This window comes from Haliotis rubra, unplaced genomic scaffold, assembly GCF_003918875.1.
Source record: "Haliotis rubra isolate DU_JTF1 unplaced genomic scaffold, ASM391887v1 Scf361, whole genome shotgun sequence".
In the NCBI taxonomy this organism is placed as follows: domain Eukaryota; kingdom Metazoa; phylum Mollusca; class Gastropoda; order Lepetellida; family Haliotidae; genus Haliotis; species Haliotis rubra.
In genome coordinates, this window is record NW_025767037.1 from 997708 (window position 1) to 1024517 (window position 26810).

The window sequence follows — 26810 nt, forward strand, 5'->3', positions numbered from 1 at the left end:
TCTAGTTACTGACACTCCCACCGACCGTCAGCAAGTCTGTTTGTAACAACGTGTAACAACTGTGTCTAGTTATTGACACTCCCACCGACTGTTAGAATAGTATAATTATATAGCATCACATGACCCAGGACTCCACCAGTGCTACTGTTAAAGACATCATAGTTTAGTACAGTTCTCCTTGTGATAACACATACTAACACAGAATCGGGAAGATTGTATGTCCTCGCTCTCACTAGACTAGGCTGGCACAGAAGTGCGTGCTATTGACTGGCTAGTGTCTACTTTATCATTAAACAGCGTGTATCCGTAAACAGCTCCTTATAATGTTGTCGGAATGGTACAGTAGACACTGCGAGAAAGACTTTCTATGCTTGAGGAGACGTTTTTCGTCGCACATAATTTACTGACAATGTATCGGTCTCTTCTATTGGAGTTAGTATACATACGATGTATTGAAGGCGATCCAACAATTAGGAAGATCTTAATGAGCGTATTAATGGTGCCATATTTCAGGGTACCTTATATCGTCATGTGACAGAGGTATCACCTGTGTATACCATGTCACTGCTGTGTTTATAGTCTGTGTGCTAGACGGCTTTTTGTGGGCAAAGGATGATGGATGCCAAACCTGTTTCCACGTCGATCCAACTGGCTTCACACTACCATGAACATTGCATAACGCAAAACAAACGAATTTCTAGTATTTACATATAAGTTAGCAGTGTCTGTCTCTATCACACGAGCCGCTACAGCTCCCTAGTGTTCTATATACCACCTGTGTCTAATCGCTTAAGTCTTCCATCCATTTTTGTGAATGCAACTAATAGATGACATTTTTTCTTGAGCGGGTATGTTCCGCAAAGGTGAAATAGGATTGGAACCGTTGGAATAAACAGGAAATCATGGCTGTCCCGATAGCAGTTTATTCACTGCACTCTTAGAAATAGAAATTGTACATACATACTAGTATATAGTTTGATAGTTGGTGTTTGTACAGAGGTATAGGTCACAGTATAGTAACAGACGTGACATTGCAGTGGTAAGAGCCATGTTACAGATGTGCAAGGCACAATACAGAAATACAAGTCATATGGCAGAAGTACAAGTCACATGACAGAAGTACAAGTCACATTACAGAAGTACAAGTCACATTACAGAAAGACAAGTCACATTACAGAGATACACGTCACATGACAGAAGAACAAGTCCCATTACAGAAGTACAATTCATATTAAAGAAATTCAAGTCATATGACAGAGGTACAAGTCACATGACAGAAATACAAGTCACATTACAGAAATACACGTCAGATGACAGAAGTACAAGTCACACATGACAGAAGCACAAGTCACATAACAGAAATACAAGTCACATGGCAGGAATACAAGTCACATTACAGAAATACAAGTCACATGACAGGAATACAAGTCACATTACAGAGATACACGTCAGATGACAGAAGTACAAGTCACATGACAGAAGTACGTATACAAGTCACATGACAGAAATACAAGTCACATTACAGAAATACTAGTCACATTACAGAGATACACGTCAGATGACAGAAGTACAAGTCACATGACAGAAGTACAAGTCCCATTACAGAAGTACAACTGATATTAAAGAAGTTCAAGTCATATGACCGAAGTAGAAGTCACATGACAGAAGCACAAGTCACGTGACAGAAGTACAAGTCACACTAGTAACGAACGAACTCCGAACTTCTGTGACAGTAACTCCGAACTGTGTCCAGCCCCACGGACTGCCCTGTGGAGTTTGCTGTGTGTGACATATGGAGGTAGTGGTAGGTGCTGTTCACTCCCAGCAGACGCCGATATATATACTCAGAGAGTAAAGCTGTCCTTGTCCAGCCCCACGGACTGCCCTGTGGAGTTTGCTGTGTGTGACATATGGAGGTAGTGGTAGGTGCTGTTTACTCCCAGCAGACGCCGATATATATACTCAGAGAGTAAAGCTGTCCTTGTCCAGCCCCACGGACTGCCCTGTGGAGTTTGTGGCCACGGATATGGAGGTAGTGGTAGGTGTTTGATATATATACTCTGCTGTGTGACATATGGAGGTAGTGGTAGGGTGCTGTTTACTCCCCAGCAGACGCCGATATATATACTCAGAGAGTAAAGCTGTCCTTGTCCAGCCCCACGGACTGCCCTGTGGAGTGTTGCTGTGTGTGACATATGGAGGTAGTGGTAGGTGCTGTTCAACTCCCAGCAGACGCCTACTCCCAGCAGACGCCGATATATATACTCAGAGAGTAAAGCTGTCCTTGTCCAGCCCCACGGACTGCCCTGTGGAGTTTGCTGTGTGTGACATATGGAGGTAGTGGTAGGTGCTGTTCACTCCCAGCAGACGCCGATATATATACTCAGAGAGTAAAGCTGTCCTTGTCCAGCCCCACGGACTGCCCTGTGGAGTTTGCTGTGTGTGACATATGGAGGTAGTGGTAGGTGCTGTTTACTCCCAGCAGACGCCGATATATATACTCAGAGAGTAAAGCTGTCCTTGTCCAGCCCCACGGACTGCCCTGTGGAGTTTGCTGTGTGTGACATATGGAGGTAGTGGTAGGTGCTGTTCACTCCCAGCAGACGCCGATATATATACTCAGAGAGTAAAGTCATGTCCCAGAGTAAAGCTGTCCTTGTCCAGCCCCACGGACTGCCCTGTGGAGTTTGCTGTGTGTGACATATGGAGGTAGTGGTAGGTGCTGTTCACTCCCAGCAGACGCCGATATATATACTCAGAGAGTAAAGCTGTCCTGGACACACTTGATGATGGTCAGTGGCAATCTTGATTTAGGGCCACAGTGGAGGTGCATTTGTCGTTGGGATGTGGGAAGTAACAACATGTCAAGTGAGTGTGTGTGTGTATTGTCGGCACATGTCTTCACTCGTCATGGTCAGCGATGTAACCTACCACTCATGCTTATTACGCTCTGTTAGATGCGATATGTTAGTGGGCGCTACAGGGATGCTGGTACAGGAAGCGACAGGCAGCTGAGAACAGAACAGTTATCTAACATGAAACCTAACACCACCACTGGCTGAGTGTCGGGACGTAATGTAGTTTTACCCCACCAATGTGGGAGACAGGGTCGTTCAACAGTGAAATCGGGAATGTTTCTTTAAACGTGACATTTGATTCCGAGGGAGTCCGTCTGGAAGGTCAGTAACTACATACATACATGCAGCAGACTACGTGCACTGATACAGTGGCGTACATGTAGGTATGCTGTTGTCAGGTGTCAGGTAAGTGCTCTCTCATTCCACGCACCATCGGCGGAACGGTGATTGTTAATATCGTTGCCTTCTCTTATCGCTGATACTGGACTGGACTGATTTTAGTACAATATAACCAAAACCCCAATGGTAGTTCATGGAAGCTACAAGGAGCACATTTTACGAAGTAGCACCGTCTTGTACCAGAGACCATATAATATTATATGGTCTCCCATATAATATTATATGGTCTCTGCTTGTACTTAGACACCATATTGGGCCCTATCTTTGACGACAGGCCACACCTACATTCTGGCTTGGACTTGTACTTCTATGATGTGCCATGTCCTACTTCACTGTGGCTTGTACTTCTATAACGTGTCATGTCCTGGAATACCGTGGCTTGTACTTCTGTGATGTGTCATGTCCTGGAATACCGTGGCTTGTACTTCTGTGACGTGCCCTGCCCTACTACACTGTGGTTTGTACTTCTGTGATGTGTCATGCCCTACTACTCTGTGACTTGTACTTGAGTGACGTGACGACATAGTGAATTATACTTCTGTAGTGTGTCGTGTCCTACTACACTGTGGCTTGTACTTCTGTGATGTGTCATATCCTGGAACACTGTGGCTTATACTTCTGTGACCCGTCGTGTCCTACTACACTGTGGCTTGTACTTCTGTGATGTGTCATGTCCTGGAACACTGTGGCTTGTACTTCTGTGATGTGTCATGTCCTGGAACACTGTGGCTTGTACTTCTGTGACGTGCCATGCCCTACTACACTGTGGTTTGTACTTCTGTGATGTGTCATGCCCTACTACTCTGTGACTTGTACTTGAGTGACGTGACGACATTGTGAATTATACTTCTGTAGTGTGTCGTGTCCTACTACACTTTGGCTTGTACTTCTGTGACGTGTCATGTCCTGGAACACTGTGGCGTATACTTCTGTGACGTGCCATGCCCTACTACACTGTGGCTTGTACTTCTGTGATGTGTCATTTCCTGGAACACTGTGGCTCGTACTTCTGTGATGTGTCATGTCCTGGAACACTATGGCTTGTACTTCTGTGACGTGTCATGCCCTGGAACACTATGGCTTGTACTTCTGTGATGTGTCGTGTCCTGGAACACTATGGCTTGTACTTCTGTGACGTGTCATGCCCTGGTACACTATGGCTTGTACTTCTGTGATGTGTCGTGTCCTGGAACACTATGGCATGTACTTCTGTGACGTGTCATGCCCTGGAACACTATGGCTTGTACTTCTGTGATGTGTCGTGTCCTGGAACACTATGGCTTGTACTTCTGTGGTGTGTCATGTCCTGGAATACTGTGGCTTGTACTTCTGTGACGTGTCATTCCCTGGAACACTATGGCTTGTACTTCTGTGATGTGTCGTGTCCTGGAACACTGTGGCTTGTACTTCTGTGGTGTGTCATGTCCTGGAATACTGTGGCTTGTACTTCTGTGATGTGTCGTGTCCTACTTCACTGTGGCTTGTACTTCTGTGATGTGTCATGTCCTGGAACACTGTGACTTGTACTTCTGTGATGTGTCGTGTCCTGGAACACTGTGACTTGTACTTCTGTGATGTGTCGTGTTCTGCTACACTGTGCGTTGAATGTTTGAAGTGTGGCGTGTCCTCCTACAATGCGGCTTGTACGTCTGTATAATGTATCATGTTACACTCGCATGTGCATTAATGGAAGAAGTGGATGTAAAATATCGTCTCGGTGTGCAACACGAATCCTTATCAAAGAGGACAAGACACGTTTTGTTGTTTCACGTGACACGAAGTAACATTATAGAAGAATCTGAATAGACGAATGTTGACCTGCTAGTCCAGCTATTGATATATGAGCAACGGCCTACGCCTTCGGGATACAAGCAATCAACCAAGTCACCGAGTCTAGTCAACCAATAGTCGGGAGCTATTCTACCCCTTCTCACAGTACAATATAAGTTGTACCGGCGAGGGATGACACTGATACAAATAGGCATACATCAGACCGTATTACCCTCGAGAGAAGCATACAACGTATTTATCTTACCGCCATGTAAAATATACAAAATATGATTTTATTTTATTTTACAGATCGCTACCGACTATATATACATGTGTATGTCATGTAAACAAAATGACATCTGCCTCTCGACTGGATTTTTTAAATCAGTGAACAAGCTTAAAACTGCTATAAAAATGGTTAATTGTGTTTAAGTTGAGTGTGCAAACGACTTAATTTATAAAATATTTTAAATAAAGCAGTGAAATTCGGTAAAATAAATCTGTACATAGTGAACTCCAAAACAGTTAATCGAACGGTTTTCGAAATCCGGGCTCATATAATGACGTCATACGATTGTTAGTGACACAGCTTCTCGGCGGAGAGTTTGGCGGTTACCGTGGCAGCGGGTAATATTTTAACTTGTTCAAATGTCATTGACCAATGAAATTAAAGTATTTCACATGAAGGTAAGATAAGCAGACTTGTCTTCAACGCGCATTCCTTCACAAAAGTTTGAAAGTTAACACTGTTAACCAATACGAGTCGTCTGGCTGTTGTTTTGTGGAGTCTTTGAACGGCATTTAGAAGTGATACACAATTTATGGATGTCAGCTTCTCTATTTGAGGAATACGGCGTTTCAGGGAATACTGTGGCTTCACCTGATGAAGAAGAATACACTTCGAAACATCGTGTTCCTCGAATATAGAAGTTGATATCCATAGAGTGTCGCCTTTATGTTGCTTTGAATTTAGATACAGCTGATGTCCAACAGTGTACGGCCTAATGTTCATTTTCCCAAATTAGTAGAAAATCTCGCGAGTGAGTCGTAGATCTGACACACGTACACACTTACGTGAAAGGTGTCATACGCTTGTACCCACAGCCTACTTGCCTGTGTTCCCCAGTTCATGATTTGCCCTCCACATATCAGCATCTGGTGTCGTTTGTTTAATCACTATTGTCAAACTTCAGCTCTCACATCGATTACCATCTCATCACGTACATACACATAGCTCGTCCACCCTGATTCAATTATGTAAGTCTTCAGTCCCTTGACTGACATTGTTAGGTTAATTTGCCCATATAAGAGATAAGTCGGGGTTATGGGGCAGAGTGCGCGGCTTCCATCTGATCCAGTTAGGGACCTTGTGTTGTCGGTGTTGTGTTTTAACAGCTGCTGTGATGGAAATGGAGCAGGTTTCTCTCTCAACCGTTCTATCATACCGCACTTCATATACCTGGGAGTGCCATATGCTACAAATTCATATAACTTTCAAGTCCATTTGACCCCTGTGGACATTGATATATTTTTCTAAAAAGAATTAATCTACCAGGATAGTTGGTGGCAGGTGAGTCCTACCTGGATGGTTGGTGGCAGGTAGAGTCCTACGTGGATAGTTGTTGGCAGGTGGAGTCCTACCTGGATAGTTGTTGGCAGGTGGAGTCCTACCTGGATAGTTGGTGGCGGGTGGAGTCCTACCTGGATAGTTGGTGGCAGGTGGAGTCCTACCTGGATAGTTGGTGGCAGGTGGAGTCCTACCTGGATAGCTGGTGGCAGGTGAAGTCCTACCTGGATAGTTGGTGACAGGTGGAGTCCTACCTGGATAGTTGGTGGCGGGTGGAGTCCTACTTGGATAGCTGGTGGCAGGTGGAGTCCTACCTGGATAGTTGGTGGCAGGTGAAGTCCTACCTGGATAGTTGTTGGCAGGTGGAGTCCTACTTGGATAGCTGGTGGCAGGTGGAGTCCTACCTGGATAGTTGTTGGCAGGTGGAGTCCTTCTTGGATAGCTGGGGGCAGGTGGAGTCCTACCTGGATAGTTGGTGGCAGGTGGAGTCCTTCTTGGATAGCTGGTGGCAGGTGGAGTCCTACCTGGATAGTTGGTGGCAGGTGGAGTCCTACCTGGATAGTTGGTGGCAGGTGGAGTCCTTCTTGGATAGCTGGGGCAGGTGGAGTCCTACCTGGATAGTTGTTGGCAGGTGGAGTCCTACTTGGATAGCTGGTGTGGAGTTAGTCCTACCTGGATAGTTGCTGGTAGAGTTACTCCTACCTAGAGAGATAGTTGAAGGTGGAGTCCTAACTTGTTAAATTGTACTGCCTGGATAGTTGGTGGCAGGTGGAGTGCTGCCTGGATAGTTGGTGGCAGGTGGAGTCCTGCCTAGGTAGTTGTTGTGGAATACGTCCTACCTGGATAGTTGCTGGTAGAGTTACCCCTACCAAGAGAGATAGTTGAAGGTGGAGTCCTGACTTGTTAAATTGTACTTGAATAGTTATGGTGTCCTACCTGTACTGCTTGATATAAGTGATGACATATAGTCTCCCAACTGTTTCGCTTTTTATAGTTCACGACACTGAAGAATGTATGGTGTACGACAACTGATGACAGACAGTGTATATTTCTACACCAGATGGTCAGTAATTTACAGGCAAAATGGATATTTCTTAAACAAGGGGAGGTTATTACGTACTTTGCACTACCTTAGAGTCGCCTGTAATAATTAATCAAATGTTCATAATTATGTAAGCCCGTCTACATTCAACATCAGCCAATCAACCGTGGTTCAGTTGACAAGTGAGTATAATGAAGTATGTCGGGAAATAGCGGAGTAACAGATGTTATCATACATATCTGCTGTATACACTTGGATACACTATTAATTGTACTGTGTTGAGGGCCTGTATTTGTGTTGTCAGGAGGCTTAGCCGTTATTGAAGGTAAGATCTGTGTTACAGTTCTATATTGATGTTGTCAGGAGGTTGAACCGTTCTTGTCGGTAACGTCTGTGTTACAGTTCTGTATTTGTGTTGACAGGAGGCAGTAAGGTCTGTGTTACAGTTCTGTGTTTGTGTTGACAGGAGGCAGTAAGGTCTGTGTTACAGTTCTGTAGTTGTGTTGTCTGGAGGCAGTAAGGTCTGTGTTACAGTTCTGTAGTTGTGTTGTCAGGAGGCAGTAAGGTCTGTGTTACAGTTCTGTATTTGTGTTGTCTGGAGGCAGTAAGGTCTGTGTTACAGTTCTATATTTGTGTTGTCTTGAGGCAGTAAGGTCTGTGTTACAGTTCTGTATTTGTGTTGACAGGAGGCAGTAGGGTCTGTGTTACAGTTCTGTATTTTGTGTTGTCAGGAGGCAGTAAGGTCTGTGCTACAGTTCTGTATTTGTGTTGTCAGGAGGCAGTAAGGTCTGTGTTACAGTTCTGTATTTGTGTTGTCAGGAGGCAGTAAGGTCTGTGTTACAGTTCTGTAGTTGTGTTGTCACAGGAGGCAGTAAGGTCTGTGTTACAGTTCTGTAAGTGTGTGACAGGAGAGCAGTAAGGTCTGTGTTACAGTTCTATGTTGTCTGGAGGCAGTAAGGTCTGTGTTACAGTTCTGTATTTGTGTTGTCAGGAGGCAGTAAGGTCTGTATTACAGTTCTGTATTTGTGTTGTCAGGAGGCAGTAAGGTCTGTGTTACAGTTCTGTATTTGTGTTGTCAGGAGGCAGTAAGGTCTGTGTTACAGTTCAGTATTTGTGTTGTCAGGAGGCAGCAAGGTCTGTGTTACAGTTCTGTATTTGTGTTATCAGGAGGCAGCAAGGTCTGTGCTACAGTTCTGTATTTGTGTTCTCAGGAGGCAGTAAGGTCTGTGCTACAGTTCTGTAGTTGTGTTGTCTGGAGGCAGTAAGGTCTGTGTTACAGTTCTGTAGTTGTGTTGTCAGGAGGCAGTAAGGTCTGTGTTTCAGTTCTGTAGTTGTGTTGTCAGGAGGCAGTAAGGTCTGTGTTACAGTTCTGTAGTTGTGTTGTCTGGAGGCAGTAAGGTCTGTGCTACAGTTCTGTAGTTGTGTTGTCTGGAGGCAGTAAGGTCTGTGTTACAGTTCTGTATTTGTGCTGTCTAGAGGCAGTGAGGTCTGTGTTACAGTTCTATATTTGTGTTGTCAGGTGAGGTGAGGTCTGTGTTACAGTTCTGTAGTTGTGTTGTCAGGAGGCAGTAAGGTCTGTGCTACAGTTCTGTATTTGTGTTGTCTGGAGGCAGTAAGGTCTGTGTTACAGTTCTGTAGTTGTGTTGTCAGGAGGCAGTAAGGTCTGTGTTACAGTTCTGTAGTTGTGTTGTCAGGAGGCAGTAAGGTCTGTGTTACAGTTCTGTAGTTGTGTTGTCTGGAGGCAGTAAGGTCTGTGCTACAGTTCTGTAGTTGTGTTGTCTGGAGGCAGCAAGGTCTGTGTTACAGTTCAGTATTTGTGTTGTCGGGAGGCAGTTAGGTCTCTGTTACAGTTCAGTATTTGTGTTGTCAGGTGAGGTGAGGTGAGGTGAAATTGGGTTTAACGTCGTGCTTGAGAATATTTCGCTCATATGACGACGTGCATGCGTGTGTATATGTATGTGCGGCTGCTTGTACTAGCCCAGACTTAAGCTGGTTTTATAGTGCTAGCCCACTGAGATACCATACCGCAGTGAAGCATGAATACCCCACTCAGACACATTATACTGACTCCGATGCGACCAGTCCTTGTTGTACCCATTAATGCCGAGCGCCAGACAGGGACCAACAAGTACCATATTTTAACGTCTTTTGGTATGACGCGGTCGGGGATCGAACCCGCGACCTTCCGCTCTCCGGGCGGACACTCTAATCACTACACCACGGAGGTGGTCTTGTGTTGTCTGGAGGCAGTAAGGTCTGTATTACAGGTCTGATTTGTGCTGTCTAGAGGCAGTAAGGTCTGTGTTACAGTTCTGTAGTTGTGTTGTCAGGAGGCAGTAAGGTCTGTGTTACAGTTCTGACTTGTGTTGTCAGGAGGCAGTAAGGTCTGTGTTACAGTTCTGTATTTGTGTTGTCTGGAGGCAGTAAGGTCTGTGCTACAGTTCTGTAGTTGTGTTGTCTGGAAGCAGTAAGGTCTGTGTTACAGTTCTGTAGTTGTGTTGTCAGAAGGCAGTAATTAAGGTCCGTGTTACAGTCCTTTATTTATGTTGTCAGGAAAAGAACGTATGTCAACAATACTTTCCATCATCTACTATTCTAGTTGTGATAATTTAACATACGTCAGATTTGCATAATTGTATTATATTAAAGTTCTTTCGATGCTAGTGATATGGTTTTGCACTTGTGTTCCTGTTATCCGAAGTATATAAACGAAAACATGTTGATATATTCAGTATCACATGCTTCGGTGGATGCAGCACTTATATGATTATTTCCACCTCGATAATTCACAGTTAAAGTATTTATAACCAATAACCATACATTGTATTAATGTTTGCCATATGCTATGAGTGATGCATATAAAAGATCTGGGATAAATTCGTGTTATTTATTTTCAAAGCATTATTAATACGGTGAGAACATATTGACTGACTAAATGAGCAATACAAAGGGCTCCAGCTTTTACCTTTTACCTTACTGCCTTATTTTCGACTCCTCAAAGTTCGACATATGGTGTTTGACTGTACGATAATTTAACGAAATGACCGAAGCAATTTACAAACTGACTTATTGAAAGTAACATGTTTTGTATACCTTTCTGAATGGGTTAATTCTTTTACCCTTGATATACTTAACGGTTAATTTGTAAACAGTAATGCCTGGTAACTGCAAGATTAAAACAGTCACGGTACTGTTATCAGTTCTACATAACGTCTGTGAGTTACAACTACCGTGATGATATTCCTACTAGTTACGTGAATATGGATTTCTTGGCTTTTGGTAATTTTCCTGTCATACTAAAGGGCATACTTGTCCAGTTGAAACATACCTCGCACCGTTTACATGTATGCGGCATACACGAAACAACCAAGCTTATATGTCATCATTCAAATATAATTTTTTTCAGGTTTCTTTCATCCTATTACACAAGTTAATCAAATCAGTACACAACTGATGAATGTTAACGTGTGTCAGGGCGACCTGACGTTTTCTGGAATGGACATATATATATATATATATGTTGTTCACGCGCTGACAAAGAATAATTGCATATTAGAATGTTGAGCAATGTGTGGTGCATATGAGCAATATTCATTTGTAATTTCAATTCTTTTTTCAATTATATTACATTTTTTATGTTGCTAAATATAACATAAACTGTCAATTTCAGGTGTGCCCTTGAGTGTGATCTAGATGATGGGGAAGATTTGGTTGCCTCCGCCGATATTCCTTGGCAGCTTCCTGTGCTGGCTGGTTCTTTCCCACAGTCTTCAGTACGATGCCCCGCTCGACCAACACACCGCCATTTCTCAAAGGTGAGATTTCCATGTCTTAAACATAGCTTGGCGCGGACATGTATGAAGAGCATTTTCAGCAACACTATCCATATGATACACTAGTTTAGATAGTCGGGATTATACATTCGGTAGTGTAACAGAATAGCGAAACAAGTCAGGGATCGCCATAGGCCTCATATAACTCAAGTCAGGGGTCGCCATGGGCCTCACGTAACTCAAGTCAAGGGTCGCCATGGGCCTCACGTAATTCAAGTCAGGGGTCGCCATGACCCTCACATAACCTAAGTCATGCTTATGGTATCATCCCTATTTGGTACGGATTCATGAACAGATATACAGTACATGATATAACATCTTCACAGTCGGGATTGTATAATCTACTCTGTTGTTAGGGTTTGTCGCTTTTTTTTACTTCTTATAGGATTTTCATGAACGTAACACTAGAAAATGTTGAGGTATAAAATGAAAACACATCTAAATGTACAGTTCTTGTAAACTTTAATATGATTACATTTCTCTCTTAGATGAAAACACATCTAAATGTACAGTTCTTGTAAACTTTAATATGATTACATTTCTCTCTTAGATGAAAACACATCTAAATGTACAGTTCTTGTAAACTTTAATATGATTACATTTCTCTCTTAGATGAAAACACATCTAAATGTACTGATCTTGTAAACTTTAATATGATTACATTTCTCTCTTAGATGAAAACACATCTAAATGTACAGTTCTTGTAAACTTTAATATGATTACATTTCTCTCTTAGATGAAAACACATCTAAATGTACAGTTCTTGTAAACTTTAATATGATTACATTTCTCTCTTAGATGAAAACACATCTAAATGTACAGTTCTTGTAAACTTTAATATGATTACATTTCTCTCTTAGATGAAAACACATCTAAATGTACAGTTCTTGTAAACTTTAATATGATTACATTTCTCTCTTATATATTATTTATTGCACGCAGACATGAGCATTGCTATGCTATGCTATGCACTAGAATGTACGTGTAAACCACAAATACAGCGGGCACGCAACAGTGCACTCAATAAGCAGATAGTGACTGACATCACCACTGTGGCCATCCGTGTGTGCACCAGTACAAGCACCATCAATAAATAGACATGTGTGCAGCAGGCCTTCTATACTGATGACTGCAGTGAGGGACTTTACGGAAATGTGATCATAACATTATAGAATAAAAGGGAATTAATGCATTTGTTTAATATGTTATTACTTAATCCTACTATTTAATGCCATTGTTTTGTATCTGACACAGCTGTACAGCATACCAAGTAACCATTTCCATATTAACTGGGTGAATACATAAACGCGTGGTGGTAGAGAAACATTTGCTAGCAACGATTGGACCGATCAGGGTTGAAGTTTTCATTTAGAAAACTGTCTTAATCACAGGTATTAATGTACAGCTACAAATTGTAATTGGAAAAGATATTGTCATCAGCTTATAACTGATTGTACAACTCTTGGCTCAATACAGCTGACCGTATCTTTTCGCCATTCCAGGGAAGACTGTCAGTAACGATATGTAATGACGTGTGTTATAATTTGTCTGCACTAGCAGCATGTTTAAATATACTCTCCCAAAAAAGAAGCGCATCATGAAAATAGCAATTTCATGAAGCAATGAATTAAAACGTGATTCATTTTACAAAAAGGTTTTGCTCTGTTTATGAGTCCTATGGTGTTATGTTTTGAAACATCACAACAAAACGCACCATACGTAAAATACCCGTATTTAACAGCATGATTTTCAATTTCGGCGTGTAGCGTCACAGAATACACAATTCACATGCAATGCACGTGAAAGTTGGGGATCAGATAGTCTCAATGATTGGTATAAAAGGTTGATCGCTGTCTGTCGATTATTCACTGTATTTGGAATATTGTTGACGAACGCAAAATGCCACGTCTAAGTGAAGCCAACCGTCATATCGCCATTGGTTTGCTTGAAGCTGGCCAGTCTCAACGTGCAGTTGCCCTACGCATGAATGTTCACCAAAGCACTATTTCACGGCTCTGGGAGAGATATCGCCGGCAGAATTCGGTAGCAGATGCCCCTCGTAGTGGGCGACCTCTAGCGACCCCTGCGGCGTAGGATCGCTACATCCGGGTACATCACCTGCGTCATCGAACACCTACGGCGACCAGTACCGCTCGACAAATACCCGGATTGAGGAGGCTTTCTGCACAGACCGTCAGGAACAGGTTGAGAGATGCTGGTTTACGTGCCAGAAGACCTTATTTTGGCCCTGTGCTTCGACAACAACATCGTCGACATCGAGTTCAATGGTGCACCAACGTTCAGGCCTGGAAGCTACCGAATTGGCGTAGAATCTGGTTCAGTAATGAATCACGATTTCTATTGGAACGACGCGATGGAAGAATGCGGGTGTACAGACGTCGACGTGCACGTTTCGCCGACGCTTGCGTTCCCCAGGTGGACAGATTCGGCCGGGACAGTGTTATGATGTGTGTGTTTGTGTGTGTGTGTGGGGGGGGGGGGGGTGGGGATCACCTGCCGTAGGAGAAGTGATTTGGTGATGATCCAGGGCAACCTGACAGCTCAACGGTACTGTGACGAAATCCTACGCCCACACCTCCTTCCAATCATTGATCGCCAGTGGGAGTTGTTTCAACAGGACAATGCCAGGCCCCACACAGCACGTCACACTAGAGCCTCCCTCCAGAACCACAACATCAATGTGCTCCCCTGGCCCTCAAGATCACCGGACTTAAACCCGATCGAACATCTGTGGGATGCCCTGGACAGACGGGTGCGACGCCGTAACCCTCAGTCCCAGACACTTCAGCAACTCGCACAGGCACTACAGGCAGAGTGGGCTCCGATTGGGCAACACGAGATTCTGAGACTTATTCGTTCGATGCCGAGGCGATGCCGTGCTGTTCTGGATGCCCACGGTGGTCACACGAGGTATTGACTTCAGCGCCGACACACGTCTCCATGTGACACTCAAACTGACTTTCCTCGAGTTGGTGCCAAAGACAGTAAGTCTGCATTCCCAGTGTGCAATTTCGCTATATTTCATTGACGCATAAAGCCTACAAGATGTTTCAAAATAAACATAAATATACAGTTGAAATTCCTATGTGCGTTTCTTTTTTGGGAGAGTATATTTTACAGACATATGTTGCATTTGATATCCTGCTAAATAATACTAAGGCATTGCAATATTACATGCTGTTTAGATAATGGAACGTGTTTTGGTGCGTCATAATGACAACGTGGAAGCATGTTCAACGCGCGTTACATCAGCTTGTTAGGTATACATCTCCACTTCTGTGTATATTGTTCCAGATCACAACACACTCACATCAGTTAATGGCCGTGTTTTCACATGTACATGATCAAGCTGTTTGTGATTGTACGATATCACTGTGGTCAGTAAACACACTCGCTTTATGCCAACATCACAAAGTCTGGAACATATGGTCTTTCTGAGGTGGCTCCAGGTGGGCGAGGCGATATCAAAATATTTTGAACGTATTCCACAATTTATTATTCGTATAATCTATTCTCTCAAAGACTGCCATCTTGCACACCTTTTTCCAGATTTCCCTCTCTACCCTTAGACTGGAACGCCGGGTTTGTACGAGATGATCATGTAGCATTAAATTTGACTATATACTCATGCCAATAATGGTTGTCACCCCCTTCAATTTTTTGAATTGGAGAGGGTGTGCGGTGTAATGGAGTGTGAGGTGTGTGGGTGGGAGTCGGGGTGGGGAGGGTGACAACCATTATTGGCATGAGTATATAACATGATGGTTGTGTGGTATGTGATTATATGACATGATGGTTGTGTGGTCTGTGATTATATGACATGATGGTTGTGTGGTCTGTGATTATATGACATGATGACGGTGAGGTCTGTGATTATATGACATGATGGTTGTGTGGTCTGTGATTATATGACATGATGACGGTGTGGTCTGTGATTATATGACATGATGGTTGTGTGGTCTGTGATTATATGACATGATGGTTGTGTGGTCTGTGATTATATGACATGATGGCGGTGAGGTCTGTGATTATATGACATGATGGTTGTGTGGTCTGTGATTATATGACATGATGACGGTTTGGTCTGTGATTATATGACATGATGGCTGTGTGGTCTGTGATTATATGACATGATGACGGTGAGGTCTGTGATTATATGACATGATGGCGGTGTGGTCTGTGATTATATGACATGATGACGGTGTGGTCTGTGATTATATGACATGATGGCGGTGAGGTATGTGATTATATGATATGATGACTGTGTGGTCTGTGATTATATGATATGATGACTGTGTGGTCTGTGATTATATGATGTGATCACTCTGTGGTCTGTGATTATATGACATGATGACGGTGAGGTCTGTGATTATATGACATGATGACGGTGAGGTCTGTGATTATATGACATGATGACGGTGTGGTCTGTGATTATATGACATGATGACGGTGTGGTCTGTGATTATATGACATGATGACGGGGAAATCTGTGATTATATGATATAATGACGGTGAGGTCTGTGATTATATGATGTGATGACTGTGTGGTCTGTGATTATATGATGTGAAGACTGTGTAGTCTGTGATTATATGACATGATGGCTGTGTGGTCTGTGATTATATGACATGATGACGGTGAGGTCTGTGATTATATGACATGATTGCGGTGTGGTCTGTGATTATATGACGTTATCACTGTGTGGTCTGTAATTATATGATATGATGACTGTGTGGTCTGTAAATTTATGATGTGATGACTGTGTGGTCTGTGATTATATGACGTGATGACGGTGAGGTCTGTGATTATATTATATAATGACGGTGAGGTCTGTGATTATATGACATGATGACGGTGAGGTCTGTGATTATATGACATGATGGCGGTGTGGTCTGTGATTATATGACGTGATCACTGTGTGGTCTGTGATTATATGATATGATGACTGTGTGGTCTGTGATTATATGACATGATGACTGTGTGGTCTCTGATTATATGACATGATGGCTGTGTGGTCTGTGATTATATGACGTGATCACTGTGTGGTCTGTGATTATATGATATGATGACTGTGTGGTCTGTGATTATATGACATGATGACGGTTGAGGTCTGTGATTATATGACATGATGACGGTGAGGTCTGTGATAATATTATATAATGACGGTGAGGTCTGTGATAATATGATATGATGACGGTGAGCTCTGTGATTATATGACATGATGACGGTGAGGTCTGTGATTATATGACATGGTGGTTGTGTGGTCTGTGATTATATGACATGATGACTGTGTGGTCTGTGATTATATGATATGATGACGGTGAGGTCTGTGATTATATGACATGATGACGGTGAGGTCTGTGATTATATGACATGATGGCGGTGTGGTCTGTGATTATATGACATGATGACGGTGAGGTCTGTGATTATATGATGTGATCACTCTGTGGTCTGTGATTATATGACATGATGACGGTGAGATCTGTGATTATATGACATGATGACGGTGAGGTCTGTGATTATATTATATGATGACGGTGTGGTCTGTGATTATATGACATGATGACGGGGAAGTCTGTGATTATATGACATGATGACGGTGTGGTCTGTGATTATATGACATGATGACGGTGAGGTCTGTGATTATATGACATGATGACGGTGAGGTCTGTGATTATATGACATGATGACGGTGTGGTCTGTGATTATATGACATGATGACGGTGTGGTCTGTGATTATATGACATGATGACGGGGAAGTCTGTGATTATATGATATAATGACGGTGAGGTCTGTGATTATATGATGTGATGACTGTGTGGTCTGTGATTATATGATGTGAAGACTGTGTAGTCTGTGATTATATGACATGATGGCTGTGTGGTCTGTGATTATATGACATGATGACTGTGAGGTCTGTGATTATATGACATGATGACGGTGAGGTCTGTGATTATATTATATAATGACGGTGAGGTCTGTGATTATATGACATGATGACGGTGAGGTCTGTGATTATATGACATGATGGTTGTGTGGTCTGTGATTATATGACGTGATCACTGTGTGGTCTGTGATTATATGATATGATGGCGGTGTGGTCTGTGACTATATCACATGATGGCGGTGTGGTCTGTGATTATATGACATGGTGGTTGTGTGGTTTGTGATTATATGATGTGATCACTGTGTGGTCTGTGATTATATGACATGATGACGGTGAGGTCTGTGATTATGTGACATGATGGCGGTATGGTCTGTGATTATATGACATGATGGCGGTGTGATCTGTGATTATATGATGTGATCACTGTGTGGTCTGTGATTATATGACATGATGACGGTGAGGTCTGTGATTATATGACATGGTGGTTGTGTGGTCTGTGATTATATGTCGTGATCACTGTGTGGTCTGTGATTATATGACATGATGACGGTGTGGTCTGTGATTATATGACATGATGGCGGTGAGGTCTGTGATTATATGACATGATGACGGTGAGGTCTGTGATTATATGACATGATGGCGGTGTGGTCTGTGATTATATCACATGATGGCGGTGTGGTCTGTGATTATATGACATGGTGGTTGTGTGGTTTGTGATTATATGATGTGATCACTGTGTGGTCTGTGATTATATGACGTGATCACTGTGTGGTCTGTGATTATATGACGTGATCACTGTGTGGTCTGTGATTATATGACATGATGACGGTGAGGTCTGTGATTATATGACATGATGACGGTGAGGTCTGTGATTATATGATGTGATCACTGTGTGGTCTGTGATTATATGACATGATGACGGTGAGGTCTGTGATTATATGACATGATTGCGGTGTGGTCTGTGATGATATGACATGATGGTGGTGTGGTCTGTGATTATATGATGTGATCACTGTGAGGGCTGTGATTATAACACATGATGACGGTGTGGGCTGTGATTATGTGACATGATGACGGTGAGGTCTGTGATTATATGACATGATGACTGTGTGGTCTGTGATTATATGACATGATGACGGTGTGGTCTGTGATTATATGATATGATGACGGTGAGGTCTGTGATTATATGACATGATGACGGTGTGGTCTGTGATTATATGACATGATGGCGGTGTGGTCTGTGATTATATGAAGTGATCACTGTGAGGTCTGTGATTATATGACATGATGACGGTGAGGTCTGTGATTATATGACATGATGGCTGTGTGGTCTGTAATTGTTTTGGTTTGGTAGTATCTACATTTTTGTTGTTGTAAAGGTTTAAAATTTGGTTTGATTTTCTTAAGTATATCCATGAAGCATAGATTCTGTTATAAGAATAATTGCATTCAAAGGGTTGGTATTCATACCCTTTAATCCAAATAATACATTCTCTTCATTGAATTCGATGTTTCCTTCAGTGTATTTTGCAAGCCATTCTGAAAGTTGTCTCCATATGGCTTTAGCATACTGACAGGCATATACAACATGTTCAGTGCATATGGTTTGAAGTGGGTCATTGCGTAAAGAACATGCTGGGGCCCATGTTAAACAACAAGTTATTGGTACTCAGTATATTATGAATGATTTTAAATTGAAACCATATTGATTTACTACTTTGTGTACATCGTTTTGCCATAAGATTAATGTTCTTCCACTCTGTGTCAGTGTACGCTTTTTGTAAATGATCTTCCCATTTCAACAGGGTTTTGTACTTTGTAAAAGTTGGGTCTAATAAATTCATATAAAATGCTGAACAGCCCTGTTGGCTGAATTGTTTCGCTCCCAATTCTAAGAGCATTGTTGTACCAAATAGATGTTGACATTATCTCGTTATCACTTCTGTTTTCACAGTTATCACGGCAGTCGACCATGAGGAGAGTACCTCCTTCCAAAACATATTATGAATGCCAGGAGTAATTTTCTCTGTAATGTATACATATTTTATTCATTAGAATGACTTGGGATTGGAGAACAAGCTTTACAGCTTATGTGAACTACGCTCCCATACAACATATAATACAAAATGAAATGAAGGATGTGACGTCATCGATATTGACTATTATATAAATAGTGTATGCATACATATTACATCAAAATACAGCTATTCTCTAAGTAAATATAAATAGAAAGCTACGTGTTTGTGTGTCTAACAAGCCATGTGTACAAATATAAATCAATCATGAGATGGTTTTTATTGAGTTATTGAATTATTTACTGTGAAAATTTTAAGCGTTGTGCGTATGGATGAGTCATGATATGGCTGAAATCTTGCCAAAGTGACGCTAAATATTAACTCACTCACTCGTATGGATGTTAAGGGGGTCCCAGTGGGAGGTCACCGTGTAGTATCGACCTTATGTTTGTGATTACTGGACATGATTTGTGTTGGCAGCGTTTAATAACGTTCTGTCATGTCTCATGTAAGAGGATGCAGTACTGTGATTGATACCTACTGCCACCGACCATACCTGTAGCAGATGGGCGTCTCCCCAGTGTATTCCGTTTTGTAATGGAAATATGGACAGGGAGAATTATCGTCTACCCTTAGGTAGAGATATATCTCTTTACACCACATGTATTCGTGTTTAACCTTGCGAAATTGCGAAAATCTATTTTCCATATCCCGTTTCTATAAAATATACATCCTAGACCTTATAAGCATTATTTGCCTCATTAAATAATTGCTGACGATAAGTTAGACCCCTGATCTACAAGCAATATAGTGTACAATACCTTCTGTTTTTCGTCATGCAACTATTGAATTTCTCAGTACCATCAATTTAATCCGTAACAATATGCATATATCAACTTGTGGATACATATAGCTGCGTGTTAGGGTGTGCCTGTAGTACACAGAGACAGTATACAGATATCAACATGTGTATACATAGAGCTCCATGTTAGGGTGTGCATGTAGTACACAGAGGCAGTATACAGATATCAACATGTGTATACATACAGCTACATGTTAGGGTGTGCATGTAGTACACAGAGGCAGTATGCAGATATCAACATGTGTATACATAGAGCTACATGTTAGGGTGTGCATGTAGTACACAGAGGCAGTATACAGATATCAACATGTGTATACATAGAGCTCAATGTTAGGGTGTGCATGAAGTACACAGAGGCAGTATACAGATATCAACATGTGTATACATACAGCTACATGTTAGGGTGTGCATGTAGTACACAGAGACAGTATACAGATATCAACATGTGTATACATAGAGCTACATGTAAGGGTGTGCATGTAGTACACAGAGGACAGTATGCAGATATCAACGTAATGTATACATAGAGCTCCATGTTAGGGTGTGCATGAAGTACACAGAGGCAGTATACAGATATCAACATGTGTATACATACAGCTACATGTTAGGGTGTGTATGCAGTACACAGAGTTAGGGTGTGCCTGTAGTACAGATATCAACATGTGTGTATACATAGAGCTCCATGTTAGGGTGTGCATGTAGTACACAGAGGCAGTATACAGATATCAACGTGTGTATACATAGAGCTCAGCTACATGTTAGGGTGTGCATGTAGTACACAGAGACAGTATACAGATATCAACGTATGTATACATAGAGCTACATGTAAGGGTGTGTATGTAGTACACAGAGACAGTATACAGATATCAACATGTGTATACATATAGCTACATGTTAGGGTGTGCATGTAGTGCACAGAGGCAGTATACAGATATCAACATGTGTATACGTAGAGCTACATGTTAGGGTGTGCATGTTGTACACAGAGGCAGTATACAGATATCAACATGTGTATACATAGAGCTACATGTTAGGGTGTGCATGTAGTACACAGAGACTGTATACAGATATCAACACGTGTAGACATAGAGCTCCATGTTAGGGTGTGCATGTTCTACACAGAGACTGTATACAGATATCACCATGTGTATACATAGAGGTGCATGTTAGGGTGTGCATGTAGTACACAGAGACAGTATACAGATATCAACATGTGTATACATAGAGCTCCATGTTAGGGTGTGCATGTAGTACACAGAGACAGTATACAGATATCAACGTATGTATACATAGAGCTCCATGTTAGGGTGTGCATGTAGTACACAGTGACAGTATACATATATCAACGTATGTATACATAGAGCTCCATGTTAGGGTGTGCATGTAGTACACAGAGACTGTATACAGATATCAACGTGTGTATACATAGAGCTCCATGTTAGGGTGTGCATGTAGTACACAGAGACAGTATACAGATATCAACATGTGTATACATAGAGCTCCATGTTAGGGTGTGCATGTAGTACACAGAGACAGTATACAGATATCAACATGTGTATACATAGAGCTCCATGTTAGGGTGTGTATGTAGTAACTTTCTAGCGCCTCACTAGCAGCTTGGGTTATCCGGGGGACTTTGTGAGGCGCCGTTGAACAGATTCAAGTTGGATACCAGGCGCCACAGAAATCCATTATAATGATAAAATAATACATATAGACTTCTAGCTGCATGCTTGGGTGTGCATGTAGTACATAATACAGATGTCGACGCATGTTTATACAAACAGCATGGAATATGCCGTGCACCTAGCCCTCCGGGTGTATTCCAGGTGGAAACGGAGATAAAGGGATTAGTTCAAATTAAATGGAAAGACCACACTCTCAATTAATGACCTTGACGGTTTCTGTTAAAAGATGCTATTATAATCCGCAATACTTGGTACTTCGGACATATATGATGCATGAAGATTGCTTTGAAGACAACTTGAAACTCATATGGATAAGCCTGGAGCTCTAGCTGAATGTGTTCTAAATCCTCCTGTCGGGAAACCCCCACCTATTCACAGTCGTCAGTCCACACATATAATAACGACACACCGACATGGTAGCCATCCATATTTGTGATCAATAACTTTCTCCATCCATCTGGTAGTTCGTGTGACCTACATCCGTTTACGGAAAGAATACAATAAAACATTAGAGCACTGCATCACCTACCGATATAGATTGTCAGTTGTGATTGACTATAAGGGCGATGATTAATAAGTAGATAACTGAACTGGTGTTAACGCAAGGCTAATAACATTATCATATGGAGCTATTATGAAAGCCAGACAGGCATGATTGCCCCTTTAATTGTGGTATCAAGATTGCGCCATTATTATATAGCATGCTGTATGTGCAAGGTCGGTTCAAGATCTTTTTATTTCTGGTGAATCTAGCAGCCATATCAGACTGGGGTGAATACTCTGGAGGCTGTTAGATTGATGTCGGTGGCGGTACGACTGAGGACTTTCTAAATGTAATAGTTAGTCGATATAGTGAACAGTTGCAGTATTTTCACCACGGCTGAAGGTATGCTGTCTGTAGACGGGGCTTCTCTCCTGTAACAGATGCCTGAATGTACGCTGCACAGCGGCTGCTACTGTTCTGGCAGACCCGCCACTGATGTGCTGATGTAGGTGTTCCAGTCAGGCGGTGAATGGATCACACTACGCTACAGCTGACGAAGATAGAAATTCACTACACGGCGAGCCAGGACCCTGACAGCTTTGTTTTTATATTTAGACGAACTATTTGTACTTAGGGCAAGGAGAAGAGGTGATACATAAACACTCGTTCATTGTTCTGTGTCTTCCTTGGAAGCCTGGATCTTCTTTCATTCATGGCTGATTTCTTGGTTCCTGGATACGTTACCCCTACAATAAGCTACAGCTGCCCGGTAACTGGAGTGGTGGAGTCACCAAGGAACGTTCTTCCTCTTCAGGTCGCTCCACAAGTACTCTGAACTAGTAAAGGAACATACACCCTGATAATGATCCTCATCGTCGGCACCAGCATCCTAGCCCTGTGTTGTAGCGGTGTATTCGGGGTTACAACCAACCATGATGAATTTGTCGCAAACCCAGTTCATCCTTCGTAAGCATTATGTAGCAATATTCTTGCATGCTGTGGATTAATCCATGTTTTCATATGTTGCTAAGTTGACACAGTATGTATATTTGTTTCCTGAGGTTACATTCTTTCTAAATGTACGTGTGTTCACATATTACTTCCGCATTCAGTTCAGCTGGAAATAAATCCAGATAGAGAGTTTCTGTAGAATTCTGTAGAAAACCAAGCCAAACAGCTAACTCTGTAGGAAAACATTTGAAGTCAGCATTTATTAGACATGGACTGACATTGTATGTACGTAATACGTACAATGTGACATGTTCATGTATAACAGTACGGATGCTATTATTTATAGTTTTCCTGTTGTCGGGTTGAAATAGAACATCTCTGTCTCAAACACATATCCCCCGTCCCGCCCCTCCGGGGGTAGTTGATGGTCGAAGCGGGTAGGAACCTATATTACTATCAGTTATGTATATACATTGATATATAGCCTAAAACCTGATTTATCACTTTACATGTCGAATATACATGAAAGCGTGTTTAAAAAAAGCGACAGATTAACTTTATCCCCAGTGCAGTCGGTGCATTACCGATCTTAGTTAATGATATAACTGACAATAGTAATTGGCCGTCAGTGAAATGTGTCAATCACGCCGACATTCCATGGTAATCAGCTTGCATGGGAATATGTTCATAAAGTCCTTCACCTTTCATTAATGTAGTTTTTTTATATACATCTATAGTTATCAGTTGTCTATTGTCCCGGAAGGGGTTCTTCAATGAAGCTTTCCTTACATCTGATAATGTATTTTCATGCTCCTCTCTAATTAAAAAATGAAAGCTGGTCATTATATGTTAAGTGTTCAGTTTCCATCCATCTGTTCTTGTTCTGCTTAATGTTCTCCTTTTCATGAAGCTACTGCCATGCAGACAATCCAATATATCGTGTTTGTTGCATATTTCTATACAGTTCGCTTATTAATTTTCATTTACAAATTACAATCATGTTGGTTATCATTTTCACATTGCGTCATATGAAAACCCTCTCCCCCAAAACTGCCCGCGCTGTTGCCAAGTTAATTGATCGTCCTCCGAAAACATGCTATCAGTCACACTCCTTGTGTGCATATTTGAAGAGGTAGTGCTGTGCTGACCGTTGTGCTAATACCATCCCTGGAACACCAGACTACACAGCCACTACAAGACCTGCCTATTGATGTCCTTACATACAAAGATACATCACCTGGGGGCAGACATGTGGATATATTGTCAGCGAACAGCTGATATGAGGACATTATTAAGTAACAAGAGACGATATTCGAGCTTCAGTGGCAACATGACTCATGTATTGTGTAACTGTAAATGTTCTAGTATTACCATTTGCTGTTATCCATACTGGTGGACATCAGCGGCGCGCGCTCGTGTGTGTGTGTGTGTGTGTGTGTGTGTGTGTGTGTGTGAGTGTGTGTGAGAGTGTGTGTGTGTGTGTGTGTGTGTGTGTGTGTGTGTGTGTGTGTGTGTGTGTGTGTGTGTGAGAGTGAGAGTGTGTGAGAGTGAGAGTGATGAGTGACCAGAGCTACTTCCTGGTACCATGTGTATGGAGCTATGTCCGCAGTGCCAGGCTCAGACCTACACCTGTCGGCAGAACATGGATGGTGCACCTACCTCTCTGTGTCGATTTTGTGTATGCCATTCTGTCCTATAAACGAATCAGCCGTTTGGCATCAACACTTAGTGAAATATTGACACTAGTTCTTTCGCGTAATGAGAAAATGACTTTTATCAGGAGTGGGTTTAGAGGTCAGTGAACTGGTATATCTGATGACGTGGGTGATATTATTACTGAAGTTCATATGGATCCGTTGTCGGAGGTTTATGACTTCATATTTATATACATCTATATCTAGGCATATGTTTTAAAAAATATAAATACCGTTTGACAGTTTTGGGGATTTAACATGAATATTTATCAAAACCTTTTGGTCAACTTAGTTTCGGACGTTAACTCAATAAATAACGACTAGCACAGGTGTTATGCATGTACACTTTCTGCACTTCAGCGTACCGCAAATAGTCTTGTTCTCAGTGATTTCTTGTTTAAATATTTCAAGCGGACAGTATCGATACTTTTCATTCAGTTGTATTGTGTATCACTTAATCATCATGTCCTCGTTTTCGGCCAGACACCAATATAAGCGTACATACCTACATCCTTGCTTGTTCCATTGTCACCGTGGTGCCTATTTGAGGTGATTGTAGTTAGTGGTAGAACACTTCGCCCCTAGGACTACCAGACAAGATAGTCCCCAGTAGACACATGCCACCAGTCATTACTTAGTCAACGTTTATATCTTTGTCCATACAAGGGGGTGTAAATACACAACGTGTTTATGGTGTAGACGGGATGCATCCCAGGGCGTACAGCGTCTGTACATGAGTAAAACACTGCTTTAATAATTAACCGTGGGTATGTTGATAGATCATTGTGGTCTAAATTAATGACTTTATTGATAAAAGGCGTCACAGACTATATTGGAGGCTTGATGTTAGAGATCATTCCAATATTGACCAGGACACAGTGTAGGTGACCAACTGATTTACCATTCAGTCCAAGAGTGGAGCTGCGATCCTTTGTGGGGTCACATCTAGTATCTGATGTTGTTATGCATACTAACCCCGGATGTTGGATAATTACATGGTAATGAGGTGCAAATACAGTAATTGATACAAGGAATGATCTGGTGTTTTCGGCAAGTCATTTGGTTCAAAGATGCGAAAATGATTATAGCGGCAAGGTATTATTCTAGCCTGCCATACAGACCCTGAAACAAATATATCCAATTGCAAGAAAGCCCATGCAAGTCTAGAATATTTGGTAAGTCAAGATTTCTGAAAATGAAGAAAGTCTCTGGCCTCCTTTTCATATCATTTTATGATTATTTTTTATCAACAGTATTTTTCTGTAAAACATGTTCATTTTACAGACTAGATTTGAGTCTAGGAGTTATTCATATGGATCCTAATCCACATCTGAAAGTGCGGTATAGCATTTCCTCCTGAACAGATGCACATCTAAATACATAGAGGCACATAGGTTTACAGGTCATACATGATCATACAGTGACATCGCCCGAGGCCCTCGCTTGTCATGGGAGCTGAACCAAGCCTCTACTTTACAACATGGCAGAAAGTAGCTGACGTGAAGCTAACGTGATCTCATGGGAAACAGAAACATTATACAGTCATTAGCATCGATCAGGGGTCTCTTACAAATGCAAATTAGAAATTGTTTGAAATTGTATATTGGAATGTATGTTATTAACACTTAATTATGTTGACTTCTAAATGTAGTAAGAGCTTCCATCACCATTTTCCTCAACCATTTAAGTGGTCTAAAACAGTCCTTAATTGCTCTTCTGGAAATACCAATGCAAGTGTTTG

The 26810-nt window shown here is 41.9% G+C and overlaps 1 protein-coding gene across 1 annotated transcript in view; it reads left to right on the forward strand.

Annotated features, from left to right (window-relative positions):
* Positions 1–26810, forward strand: part of LOC124285517 (glycine receptor subunit alpha-2-like) — an 84856-nt gene that overhangs the window by 36192 nt on the left and 21854 nt on the right. The window contains exon 2 of the mRNA XM_046721758.1: positions 11307–11451. Within this exon, the coding sequence (XP_046577714.1) occupies positions 11330–11451 (122 nt within the window). The 5' untranslated portion in view covers positions 11307–11329. The remainder of the gene's footprint in view (positions 1–11306; positions 11452–26810) is intronic.